Below are 14,144 nucleotides of genomic sequence, written 5' to 3' on the forward strand. Positions count from 1 at the left end.
TAAAAGACCGCAGGGGCATTTGATGAGATATACCACGAAATTGGTGTTGCAGGTGAAAAAACCATCAATAGGGTATCTCATGCCTGTGTGTGGGTGGTGAATGATATTTCCCTTAAGGACGTTATTACATTGGTTGCAACTGAGACAGGGGAAGGTTCCTGTTTTGGGGTTACTTAAAAACCGTTGAGTAATCTGGGGTTGCGTAGGGCCTATATCCGCACGGACTAAGCAGTCTTTGATGTTACGGGGCCTCCTATGATGTTATTATCAATTCTTTCTGGAAACATGACCTTTTGTGTTGTATATACTTTTGTTCATTTTGTTTATGTTTATTTTGTATATTTTTGATCCTTTATGTTTTGGATATCACTCCCTTTGTATGTATTTTTCTTTAGCACACTGATGAAGGTCCAGTTATGACCGAAACGTTTGTGTTACTGTATGTATAATAAACCCCAATTTTGCATCACAACACGTCCGGAGTGTGCCAGTCACTTATTATCTATATATTGAGGCTTGGGAACCTATGACCGTGCACCTCCTTCCTTCGGCTGTGCTGAACATTCTCTATATTACCAGTATTACCCTTATGATCAGCACGCCTTTCTTGTCATGTCATCCTTAACATTCTCCTATAACCCTGAGGAGACATCAAACATCATTGCCTTGTCTAAAATCCCGAGTGATTTTCTGAAAATCCCCCCTTGTGAAACACGGGGGAGGGATTGGGAGCGTGAACTCCGACGCTGCACTAATTTGGAACTGCACGGGGCCACTCTGACCGAATACCTTAAAGCACAGAGAATCCCCCGGGGCTTGCGGGTTTCACTCCGTCCCACGTTATTTAGCAATTCCCCTGAGTTTTGCACTAAGTTCGAACATATCTTGAATAAATGTTCTTTTGATCTCATGGTTTTAACGTTAGAGCACCTGCACAAAGAGATCTCCTCTACACAGGAACAGATCAAGAACATTGAAAGCCAACTGTCTTCAACTATATCCGTCGACGACTTTGACGCCCTTAAAAAGAAGATCGACACCAACATTAGCCAGCACCGCCGCGACATCGAACTCAAAAAGAGGTCTAAGTTCCAGAGGGATCTTGAGGATTACGAGTCCAACCGGGTCTACCAATGGCGGGACAAATCCTCAACCAGAAAGCCCTTCAGACAGGATGGTCATCACTCATCAGTGGACTACACAACCTCCGATTCGGACCCAGAGAGATCCACCAGGCATCCATACCCAGCTCGTTTTTTAGGCCGACAGAGACGACAAGGGAAAAGAAGAGGACCAGACGGGGGCTCAACAGGTTCCAGAAATATGGACTTCGCCCGGGTCACCAGATCTCAGGTACACAACCATTGGTAGTCAATATCTCCTCTAAATCTTTGGGGATAGCTGAACACAATGCTCTACAGAAAGGGCTCTCTTTCTGTCCCAGCTATAGGCACAATACATTCCAGATGGAGATGGACTTACACAAATTCTATAGGTCCCTAAGATTGAGGGTACATTTCACTGAGAACAACCCGGCCGCACCCCCCATTTCACAAACTCCCCCTGTAGGTATTACTGCGGCCAGTCTTGGCCTTAGGGAGAAGAGCATTTATCAACCTCCTAAAGGCTCACATCCCCTAGAAACTTTCATTCAATTTGTGGATAATTCTTTTCAACAACTTCGCACAGATACGGATAGAGGCAAAATTCACTACCCTCCCAACCTCCCAGTAGCAGAGAGACAGGCTCTAAAAACGCTACAACAGGATAGGGACATAATTATAAAACCGGCGGATAAGGGTGGGGCTATAGTGGTTATGGACAGATCCCACTATAGGAATGAAGTATTACGCCAATTTGGTGATACTTCTACCTATGAAAAACTCCCCCATAACCCTATTGTTGGTATTCAGAATACCATCAAAACCACACTGGAGGATTTTTGTATTCGAGGTATACTCGATAACAGAACATGGGAATTCCTCACTAAAAAACACCCTATCACACCCGTGATATATATCCTTCCAAAAATCCACAAAGACCTCCAGAATCCACCAGGCAGACCAATTGTGGCTTCCACGGACTCTGTCCTGGCCCCTATTTCTATCTATTTAGAAAAAATCTTAACACCTTTGATTAGAAACACTCGCTCTTTCCTACTGGATACTGGAGCCTTCCTCCAAATTATCAAGGACATCACCCCCGTCCCTCCAGATACCATCTTGGTCTCTTTTGACGTAAAGGACCTATACACGTCAATACCACACTCAAACGGCATCCAGTCTACCCGCTGGTTACTCTCTAAAAACAACATGAGCCCTGATTTAATTGATTTTTGTTGCAAACTCCTATCTATTATCCTCAATAACAACTTTTTTCTCTTTGAGGATACTTACTATCTTCAAATCAAGGGCTCGGCCATGGGCTCAAACGTGGCACCTCCTTATGCCAATGCCTACATGGCCCACTATGAGGACACGTCAATATACACCCATGAGCTGTTCCACAACCATGTCTTAACGTGGAAACGATATATTGATGATGTTTTCTGCATCTGGAGGGGCGATGTCGCTTCTCTACAGACCTTTTTTCAATTTTTAAAAACTACCTGGCCTGGTCTTGATTTTACTGTCACACACGATCTCTACCAGATTAGTTTCCTTGACACATTGGTCAAGAAGGACATCAATGGTAATTTGACCACTGATCTCTACTCAAAACCCACTGATCGCAACAGTTTGTTGCATTTTGATAGCTTCCATCCGCTAAATATGAAAAAGTCAATCCCTAAGTCCCAACTCAATAGGGTAACTAGAATAGTCTCTGATCCTGACCTGAAAGACCATCGTCTATCGGAGATGAAATCCAAATTTTGTGAGAGGGGCTACCCACCGAGAATTCTAGAGTCCTCCACTACAGACCTCACACGTAGGGATAAAATTCCTGCCACATCACGTATCCCTTTTGTCCACCAATATCACCCTGCTGCTTACAGACTACACAAGTCTATCCGCCAACATTGGCATATCCTCCGAACAGCATATCCATCAGTCAGGGAATTTCAACAACCTTTCTTACCGTGTTTCAAAAGGCCCCGTAACATCAAAGACTGCTTAGTCCGTGCGGACATAGGCCCTACGCAACCCCAGATTACTCAACGGTTTTTAAGTAACCCCAAAACAGGAACCTTCCCCTGTCTCAGTTGCAACCAATGTAATAACGTCCTTAAGGGTAATATCATTCACCACCCACACACAGGCATGAGATACCCTATTGATGGTTTTTTCACCTGCAACACCAATTTCGTGGTATATCTCATCAAATGCCCCTGAGGTCTTTTATATATCGGTGAGACCACCCAATCAGTCAAATCTAGGATATCCAAACATAAATCGACAATAAGGTGCAAAAATCTCTTACTTCCTATACCATCCCATTTCATTGAAAAAGGCCACAATGTATCCCAGCTCAAATTTCAGATAATAGAGCAAATCACACCACCTCGCCGCGGCGGAGACCGCATCTCCATTCTCAAACGTAGAGAGGCTTACTGGATACACGAGCTCAATACACTGCACCCTAGGGGACTCAACAGGGACTACGAACTATTAGCATTTATTTAAGTCCCTGCCATAAAGACGTTATTTACCTTACACCCTTGGGCTGAGCCTTGCCACACCGCCTTTTATGATGTAATTTTATATGTGTTTGCGGTTATTGTTACAGTATTTTCATGACTGTTTATCACATTTCAGCTTGAAACCTCCCTGACCTAATGTATCATTGCTGCCCTTGTGTGATGCCTAACAGCCAGGTGTTCTTTATGTATTACGTTTGTGCACAACCGGGCACGTCTGCCCATTTGCTTTAGTTGCTTATACAGCAACCTTTTTGTGACCGTAGCCGATCAGGTCCGATAAGCTACTTTCTCTTCAAATTACATTTAATGCATTTTGATATTCACCTCCTTTTCAGCACCAGCGCGCATAGTGTATATATAAGGATCATGGTCTATACATGATTTACAATGTTGGTTTTCTGTTTGCTAATTCTCTGCCTCTCCTTTACAGAATCGACCACTTTGAAACTTCCCCTTCTGTGACACTCTGGGGCCACCATAGTACACCTCGATATCAGCCAATCCACTACCTTGGAACGCACTTCCACCTCTTCTCCTTTACAGTGGAACACAAATAACACTGCCCCCAGCGGTCATGTGACACTCACGTCACCCGGCCCCGCCCCCTCCGGCCTCTCTTCTCCGGCAACTACTATGCACACACTATTTCACCTCCCCACTATATAAGGAGGTCCCTGGTGCTCCGTTCCCCAGCCTGCACTTGCGGTGGACACCGCGTGCTCCCTCCACTCATCAGGCTGGTAAGTTCTACACAGTGCACGCTCTCTGTCCTAGCAATACAGAGCGACATCCCCCTTATACAATGTCTGCTTATACTCTCCCTGTACAGACAGCGCATACCTCCCTCTTAGCTCACAGCATGGTTTCATATCTACTGGGGGGTAAGTCCTGTGTACTACATACGCTCATTATCTAATTGCTCACTAGTGCCATTATATACCTTACCTATCCTTCCTACAGATAGCGTTACCTGTGATACACCACCCTGCATCTGCAGATTGTTCTCACCTGCTGGGATCTATATACCTTCAGGCTTCTTTTCTGGTAGGTACCATATACCTACATGACCCAGTGGCTCACAGGCACAATCTACATTTTACCAATCTCCCCTGCAGATAGCACCATCTGGGCCATATTCCCCTGTGTCCATGGACTGATACTATCACCTGAATTTCATATAGCTCCAGGCTTTTTTCTGGTATGTAACCATCTTATATGACACATAAAGCCTTATAGTGTTACGCTTTGGCCCATTTAGGGACGCACAGGTTCATGTATATATGCACTTTATTTCCCCTCAGATGCAATGTAGTTTCAATTATTGTGGCTCCTTCAACATACTAGTTATCTAGGTAGGTTTACCTTTTCAGCCTTACCTCACGGCACAGTGTGTCTTTCATCACCTACTTTCCATACTTCCTTCCTCTTGCTCCCTCTTCCATGTCACCAGACCTGCACACAATTGTTCGCTTCTTTCTCGGCAAATTTTGTTTTGACAGTCCTCCTATGATGTTATTATCAATTCTTTCTGGAAACATGACCTTTTGTGTTGTATATACTTTTGTTCATTTTGTTTATGTTTATTTTGTATATTTTTGATCCTTTATGTTTTGGATATCACTCCCTTTGTATGTATTTTTCTTTAGCACACTGATGAAGGTCCAGTTATGACCAAAACGTTTGTGTTACTGTATGTATAATAAACCCCAATTTTGCATCACAACACGTCCGGAGTGTGCCAGTCACTTATTATCTATATATTGAGGCTTGGGAACCTATGACCGTGCACCTCCTTCCTTCGGCTGTGCTGAACATTCTCTATATTACTATTATTATTAGATAGTATTAGGTCTAAAAGTGCTGCTCCTCTGGTTGGATTCTGCACCAATTGTGAAAGATAATTTTTCTTGGTTATTAGCAGAAACCTGTTGCCTTTATGGGTTTCACAGGTTTCTGTTTTCCAGTTAATATCCGGGTAGTTAAAGTCCCCCATAACCAGGACCTCATTATGGGTTGCAGCTTCATCTATCTGCTTTAGAAGTAGACTTTCCATGGTTTCTGTTATATTTGGGGGTTTGTAGCAGACCCCAATGAGAATTTTGTTACCATTTTTCCCTCCATGAATTTCGACCCATATGGACTCGACAGCCTCATTTCCTTCGCTAATATCCTCCCTTAAAGTGGACTTTAGACAAGACTTTACATAGAGACAAACCCCTCCTCCTCTCCGATTTTTACGATCCTTTCTAAACAGACTGTAACCCTGTAAGTTAACTGCCCAGTCATAGCTTTCATCTAACCATGTCTCGGTTATTCCCACTATGTCAAAGTTACCTGTAGATATTTCTGCTTCTAGTTCTTCCATCTTGTTTGTCAGGCTTCTGGCGTTTGCGAGCATGCAGTTTAGAGGATTTTGTTTTGTTCCAATCTCCTCGCTGTGGATTGTTTTAGAAATGTTCTTACCTCCCTTCTGAGTATGTTTTCCTGGATCTTCTTTGTTCAAGTCTAATGTTTTTCTTCCTGTCCCCTCTTCTTCTAGTTTAACGCCCTCCTGATGAGTGTAGCGAGTCTTCTGGCGAATGTGTGTTTCCCAGGTTTGTTGAGGTGTAGTCCGTCTCTGGCGAGGAGTCCATCGTACAAGTAATTCGTACAAGTGAGTAAGGTATTTTAACCACTATGCCCCCTGGACCCCTAGGAATGTTACTGTTAACTCCTAAACTAAGCCATCTCACATCTCACATTACTAGTGGTTAGGATTAGGAAACAAAATGTACAATATTTATATTTTAGTTTTTTTTTCATTGTTTTAGATCTATGCAGGCAGCTCATCAGAGTAATCTAGTTTAATCTGCAATTATTAGTCATCTTGGACATATAACATTAATCTAGCTAGACCCCCTGGACGAAGCATTTCATTGTGAAACGCGCGTCGGGTGTGGTGGGTCCCCGAGTTCCTCCTCCTGGTAACTATACGCATATTTGACATCATCTGCAGTATTGTGGTTATACACGTTTAGGCTATTGTGTGCTCATGTTCTGCATGGTTTAGCACGATTTTTTAGGTGCTGTTCATTTATTTATATCTATGTATATTTATGCATTGAGCTTTATCCCATGTTTTTGTGTATACCATGGATATTTATATACACTTTACTGTTATATTCAGCCTGTTATCTTGATTGCCATACTGCTGTTGTGAGGTTGGTTCTTATGTGGGTCCCACTGTGTTTTGCTGCACTAGTGGTCACTGTCCCAGCATTTATGTTTTTAATGTGAGTTTCAATAAAGTTTATACATATTTTTTTTATTATTTGGTCTTTTGTGAAGGTTCTTTTTTCGGTATTGTTAATCTAGCTATGCAGATGATGCAATTTCTGGAAAACAGAGAGCAAAGTCTGCCTAGAGTAGTTACCATGATCGAGGAGTAACTAAAACTAAAGTGGCAGAAGTCAGTACTAATACCCATAGATTGTGAATGATTTAAATATCGGAGAATAAACCTTTCATTAGATGATACTCAGTTTTTCCGGATTTGAATGTTTTGACAGCAACTAAAAAAATCGTAAGTAAAATTAAGACGTGGTGTAAATTGCCTTTAGTATAGTAATGCAATCTGCCACAGACAAAGATGACAGTGTTGAAAGGGAGAAAACGTGTGCTCTTAATGACTGACAAGAAACAAATATGTTTTCGGCATGAGATTATTTTTTTTAATCTGGGTAATTGCAATATGTTGTCAGATGGAGACAATTTGCATGCATGGAGAATTTACTGACAAATGGGAATAGTCGTTTTTAAGTTTGCAGTGTTAGAATCTTGTTAGGAGTGACAATTAAGGATGAGCGAACCCGTAAAAGTTCGGGTTCGTCGGGTTCAGCCGAACTTGAGTTCTATGTTTGATTTGGGTACCAGAACTTGTCACCGGACCCAATCCCTATATAAAACAATGGGGACCTGATCTTTCGTGCTGTAAAATGGCTGTAAAATGGTCGTAGTAACGGAGGCTGGAAAAGGAAGAAAAATTGGGGTAATAGGACAATAATTGCCCTGCAAACAACATATGGATAGGACAATTACTTAAAATAACATACAATAAAAAAAAAATATAAAAAATAATAATTTTGATCCAGGAGGCTATGGTCCAAGGGGATGGGTGAAGCAGTGCCTTACATGTGTATGTTACTGTATTTGTCAATAAATAAAAAATTAAAGAAAGAATGATGTTGGTAGCCAAGGGAAATCAGACAGCTGTGATCTGGTCTTATTATACTGGGAAAAGGAAAAACACCATGGACCTTCCCAGCCCATTAATATCAGCCCCCAGCTGCCTACTTTGCCATAGCTGGTTATTAAACATGTTATAGACCCTAAAAAAATGATGTGGGTCTTCTCTATTTTTAATAACCTGCTAAGACAAAGACAGCTGGGGCTTATGTTAATAGGCAGGAAAGGGCTATGGATATTGTCCCTTTCCCAGCCCAATAAGACGAGTTCTCAGCCACCCCAGAAATGGTGCATCCATTAGATGCTCCAATTCTGGTGCTTAGCCTTGGTTCTTTCCGATTGCCCTGGTGCAGTGGCATCTGGGGCAATGGGATTGTGGGGTTGATGTCAGCTGTGTGATGTCCACTGACATCAAGCCTACGTGTTATTAATGGAGAGGCATCTATCAGACACCTCCATTACTTCTGGTGCTGGATGTGTCCACAGCCTTAAAACTTGTTGCTTGGCTGCTCTGTGATATGTGTCCTGAAATGGTAAGCTAAAAAGCTGTACACTATTTGTCTGGAACCTTGTAGAATGGAAATGATTAACCTACAGGTGTGTTTTGTGGTAACCACTGACACATAATATGTGTTAGAATCTGTTTAGTTTGTGACTATCCGCCATTTTCTTGTGGTGTTCTGGCTGCTGGTCTCTTCCTTCTGGTGCTGGGTTTGTCTTGGGTCAGGTGATTGTATCACTCTTTATTAACCAGCACTTGCCTCCCAGTTCTTGCTGGACAACAGTGTTAATCCGCTTTAGCTCTAGCTTGGTGCTTTGCTTTGTCTTGTGTGTGTGTAATTTGTGCAGTACTGGGAGCTCTGGTTCTGCTAGTCTTAGTTTCTGTTTTCTGTTTGTATCTGCAGCCTTCTCTGTGTTTTCTATTAGGAGGTGACCCGTTTTTGTACCCAGATTAACCTAGGACCGTTGGTGGGTCTATTCGTAAGGAATGGTTGCCCACTCCATCGTAGAGTATCAGCCTAGTCATAGTGCAGGGTCAGTTTTCCCCCTTCTACCCTAGTCCTGTGTTGCAGTTCCTTAACAGTATGAAGAAAGCAATCATTGCAGAAGAACATCTCGGTGGGAAGAAGAGAAGGAACAATGCGAAGAGCAAGACCAGTCACCCGATGCTATCAAGATAATGGAGGAGAAGACCCAGGTGGAACTATCTAGGCTTGCACAAGATTGATCTGCCTGCAACTCGTCCATCCATCAAGTCACCATGGCTTGAGATAGAGCTGAAGGTCATAAAAAAAACCAGATAAATATTAATAGTACTTTTTGTTTTGAGATTTTTGTTGCTGCGGGAATGACGGATTTTTGACACACAATGCATTCCTTTATGCATTCAAAAATAAGATATACACGTTACAACAATCTATGTAGTAGATACAGTTTAAACTAGGTGATGATTATCTGGCTAATGAAGGTGCTATGTGTGAAAATTTTCACACCAGGTTTCATAATCTGTCAGAAAATTAGATCCTGAAATAGAAAAGGTATACGAATAATATAGAATATGAAGTGAAAAGTACTAGACTTTCTGAATATACCTTTATTTTCTTGTTTTCATTATTTTTACCTGTCAAGTGTAAAAGTTTGAGAATCACTCCCATCAAAGTTTTTTCCTCTTACATATATATACCGTATTTTCCGGCATATAAGATGACTTTTTAACCCCTGAAAATCATCTCAAAAGTCGGGGGTCATGTTATACGCCGGGTACGGCGTGTGCAGGGAGCTGTCCTGTATGGTTCCCAGGGTCTGAAGGAGAGCAAACTCTCCTTCAGGGCGTGGGATCCATATTCATGTAAAAAAAGAATAAAAAAAAAAAATATGGGATATACTTACCCTCCGATGGCCCCCGACTCTCAGCAGTGCAATCGGCAGCCTCCGTTCCTAAGGATACAGTGAGTGAAGGACCTTCGATGATGTCGCGGTCGCGTGACTGGTCGCGTGACCGCGACAGATCCTGGGAAACATCTGCACCGCACATGCCATATAAGATGACTGGGAGTATAGGATAACCCCTGTCTTATACGGCAGGTATATCCCAAATTCCATATTTTATATGGAAAAGTTGGGGGTCGTCTTATACGCCCAGTTGTCTTATACACCAGAAAATACAGTATATATATTTTGCAATTATCATATTATATAACACTGTGTACTTGCAATTGCTCATTTTGCCTTTCTAGGTAGCTAATCCTTCTCTTTTCTGCTCTATGTAGACAAAGGAAGTATCTTGTCAGAAATCATTCCTCTATTCAACTGACCCAGCTGTTCCACACCTCTAACCTGCCAGTGACTTTTGCAGTGACTGCTGAGTCATGCATGTAAAATGTACCTCCTTATTCAATATTGACCTCCGGTTTCTACAATGAGCTTAGAAGAATTCAGCTAGTCATTTTTTAACCCCTTACCGACATCGCGCGTAATAGTGTAAGAAGAGGGACCGTGCCGCGGGTACCTTTCTTGAGCCGGGTCCGGAACTGTTGGGGCTGTCTCCTCTGTTGCCCGGAGGAAAGCATAATAGACCGGACCAATCATTGCAGATGGAAGCAGGGGGCATGGCTAAGGTTTTGGGGATGCAGTGCTCGTGGAAACAGGCAGACTTGGCAGGAAGGGACAGGGCGCAGCAGGGGAACGTAAGTGCTCCAGCCCTCGAGCATAGGGATAACGCAGGCCTGCGCCTAAGCTTCCCCACCACCACTGCTAGAGACTGTGAGAAGAGACTTGTGCTGTGCCTGTTGATCACCACAAAGCTAGGACCTGAACGTTACGGGCTAGCGATTGCCGCATGCGTGCTGCCAGAGCAAGACTGGGCGCAGGACTGACATGTGTGCTCCAACTCACCAGTGTATATCCTCCGGGCCTTGATGGGTTTGGACAGTGCAGTGGCTCCCACTCCTTCAGCCATGTCAGTATATGGACTAGGGGCTCAGCAGAAGGTACCGGAGACCAACCGCTGCCGCCAGAAGACGGATCATCACTAGCTGCCGGATTGTATTGGACAAGCGCCACACCAGCCATGGCTGGTGTCATCTGCTGCTCTGGGACAATTATGTCATGATAAACTCTGACAGGATAAGTTAACCCCCAAGAACTGTCAACACCCTTTTAAACTGTTCTTTAACCCCTGCAGATAATCCTTATTTTTGAACTGTTTTCCTATCCTCTGTTAACCTTTTACCTCCTTGTGTGGAGTAATACAGTGTTAATTAAAATTGTTAGCCCATGCTCTGTCTCCTGTCCGTCACTGCATCCCACAACCTGCTCACACTAGTACACCGATGTCGGTATCCCTCCCTTTGATGTAGGCTCCGGCGGTGAGCCCACATCTTTCTTGGGACATGTCAGCTGTTTTAAACAGCTGAAATGTGCCCACGGTATCCACAGATGGAATCGCGATCCACCCGCGGCTATTAACTAGTTAAATGCCGCTGTCAAACTCTGGCCGGAAATACGTACACCGGTGACCTATGTCACATGATCGCGGGTCACTGGTGTGTAGCCATGACAACCTGAGCTCTACTGGAGACCTCTATGGTTGTCAGTGCCAGATTGCTGTGAGTGCTACCCAGTGGTCAGCGCTCATAGCACGTCAGCAATTTTAATACATAGAGGCGATCTGATCATTGCCTCTACGTAGCAGAGCCGATCAAGTTGTGGAAGTTTCTAGTCTCCTATGAAGACTATTGAAGCATGGCAAAAGTTTAAAAAAATGTTTTTAAAAGTATAAAAATATTTAAAAAATGTAAAAGTTCAAATCACCCCTCTTTCGCCCCATTCAAAATAAAACAATAAAAATGAAATCAAACCTACACATAGTAACATAGTAACATAGTAACATAGTTAGTAAGGCTGAAAAAAGACATTTGTCCATCCAGTTCAGCCTATATTCCATCATAATAAATACCCAGATCTACGTCCTTCTACAGAACCTAATAATTGTATGATACAATATTGTTCTGCTCCAGGAAGACATCCAGGCCTCTCTTGAACCCCTCGACTGAGTTCGCCATCACCACCTCCTCAGGCAAGCAATTCCAGATTCTCACTGCCCTAACAGTAAAGAATCCTCTTCTATGTTGGTGGAAAAACCTTCTCTCCTCCAGACGCAAAGAATGCCCCCTTGTGCCCGTCACCTTCCTTGGTATAAACAGATCCTCAGCGAGATATTTGTATTGTCCCCTTATATACTTATACATGGTTATTAGATCGCCCCTCAGTCGTCTTTTTTCTAGACTAAATAATCCTAATTTCGCTAATCTATCTGGGTATTGTAGTTCTCCCATCCCCTTTATTAATTTTGTTGCCCTCCTTTGTACTCTCTCTAGTTCCATTATATCCTTCCTGAGCACCGGTGCCCAAAACTGGACACAGTACTCCATGTGCGGTCTAACTAGGGATTTGTACAGAGGCAGTATAATGCTCTCATCATGTGTATCCAGACCTCTTTTAATGCACCCCATGATCCTGTTTGCCTTGGCAGCTGCTGCCTGGCACTGGCTGCTCCAGGTAAGTTTATCATTAACTAGGATCCCCAAGTCCTTCTCCCTGTCAGATTTACCCAGTGGTTTCCCGTTCAGTGTGTAATGGTGATATTGATTCCCTCTTCCCATGTGTATAACCTTACATTTATCATTGTTAAACCTCATCTGCCACCTTTCAGCCCAAGTTTCCAACTTATCCAGATCCATCTGTAGCAGAATACTATCTTCTCTTGTATTAACTGCTTTACATAGTTTTGTATCATCTGCAAATATCGATATTTTACTGTGTAAACCTTCTACCAGATCATTAATGAATATGTTGAAGAGAACAGGTCCCAATACTGACCCCTGCGGTACCCCACTGGTCACAGCGACCCAGTTAGAGACTATACCATTTATAACCACCCTCTGCTTTCTATCACTAAGCCAGTTACTAACCCATTTACACACATTTTCCCCCAGACCAAGCATTCTCATTTTGTGTACCAACCTCTTGTGCGGCACGGTATCAAACGCTTTGGAAAAATCGAGATATACCACGTCCAATGACTCACCGTGGTCCAGTCTATAGCTTACCTCTTCATAAAAACTGATTAGATTGGTTTGACATTTGATTTGTATCGCCGCATTCAGAATCACCTGATCTATCAATAAAAAAGGATTAACCTGATCCCTAAGCGGCGTAGCAAGAAAAAAGTCAAGACGCCCAAACTACATTATTTTGGTCGCCACGACATTGCATTAAAATGCAATAACGGCAATCAAACAAAAGATCGTATCTGCACCAAAATGGTATCATTAAACTCTACAGCTCGGCACACAAAAATAAGCCCTCACCCAACCCGAAATAACAAAAAATAGAGACACCTACGAGTATTGGAAAATTGCACAAATTTTTTTTTTTTAACAAATTTTGGAATTTTTTTTCACCACTTAGATAAAAAAGAACCAAGACATGTTTGGTGTCTAGGAACTCGTAATGACCTGGATAATCATAATGGCAAATCAGTTTTAGCATTTATTGAGCCTAGTAAAAAGCTAAACTAAAAACCAGTGTGGGATTGCACTTTTTTGCGGGACAAGTTGTACTTTTGAACGACAACATTAGTTTCAACATATCGTGTACTGAAAACCTGGAAAAATAAATTCTAAGTGCAGTAAAATTCCAAAAAAACGTGCAATTCCACAACTGTTTTTTTTTTAACATGTTCACCAAATGCTAAAACTGACCTACTATTATGATTCTCCAGGTGATTACGAGTTCATAGATACCAAACATGTCTAGGTTGTTTTTTATTTAAGTGGTGAAAAAAATGATACCATTTTGGTACAGATATGATCTTTTGATCAATGTTGAGGCAACCAAAAAAATGTATAATCTGGCATTTTGACTTTTTTTGTTTTGCTACACCGATTACCGATCAGATTAATTGTTTTTATAGCTTGATAGATTGGGGCAATTCTGAAGGCAATACCAAATATGTGTATTTTTATTCATTTATTTTTTATTTTGAATGGAGCAAATGGGGGAGGTTTGAACTTTTATTTTATTTTTTCATATTTTTAAAAACATTTTTCTTTACTTTACAATTTCTTCAATAGTCTCCATGGGAGACGAGAAGCTGCGATCATTCGATTGCTTGTGCTACACAGAGCAGGACTGCTGCTCATAGCAATCCGGAAATTACAACCACAACGGTCTGCTGCAGACCCCAGGTTGTCATGCCAACCCATCGGTGACACCC

General features: G+C 42.3%; 1 protein-coding gene across 1 annotated transcript; it reads left to right on the top strand.

Annotated features, from left to right (window-relative positions):
• Nucleotides 1-296: 296 nt before the first annotated feature.
• On the top strand, nucleotides 297-5,302 carry LOC138658346 (uncharacterized). The gene is made up of 2 exons (XM_069745804.1): nucleotides 297-1,353; nucleotides 4,071-5,302. The coding sequence occupies exons 1-2, from the start codon at nucleotides 613-615 to the stop codon at nucleotides 4,083-4,085; spliced, it is 756 nt and encodes a 251-aa protein (XP_069601905.1). The 5' UTR covers nucleotides 297-612; the 3' UTR covers nucleotides 4,086-5,302.
• Nucleotides 5,303-14,144: the final 8,842 nt, after the last annotated feature.

Source organism: Ranitomeya imitator, chromosome 1 (genome assembly GCF_032444005.1).
Source record: "Ranitomeya imitator isolate aRanImi1 chromosome 1, aRanImi1.pri, whole genome shotgun sequence".
Taxonomy (NCBI): Eukaryota; Metazoa; Chordata; class Amphibia; order Anura; family Dendrobatidae; genus Ranitomeya; species Ranitomeya imitator.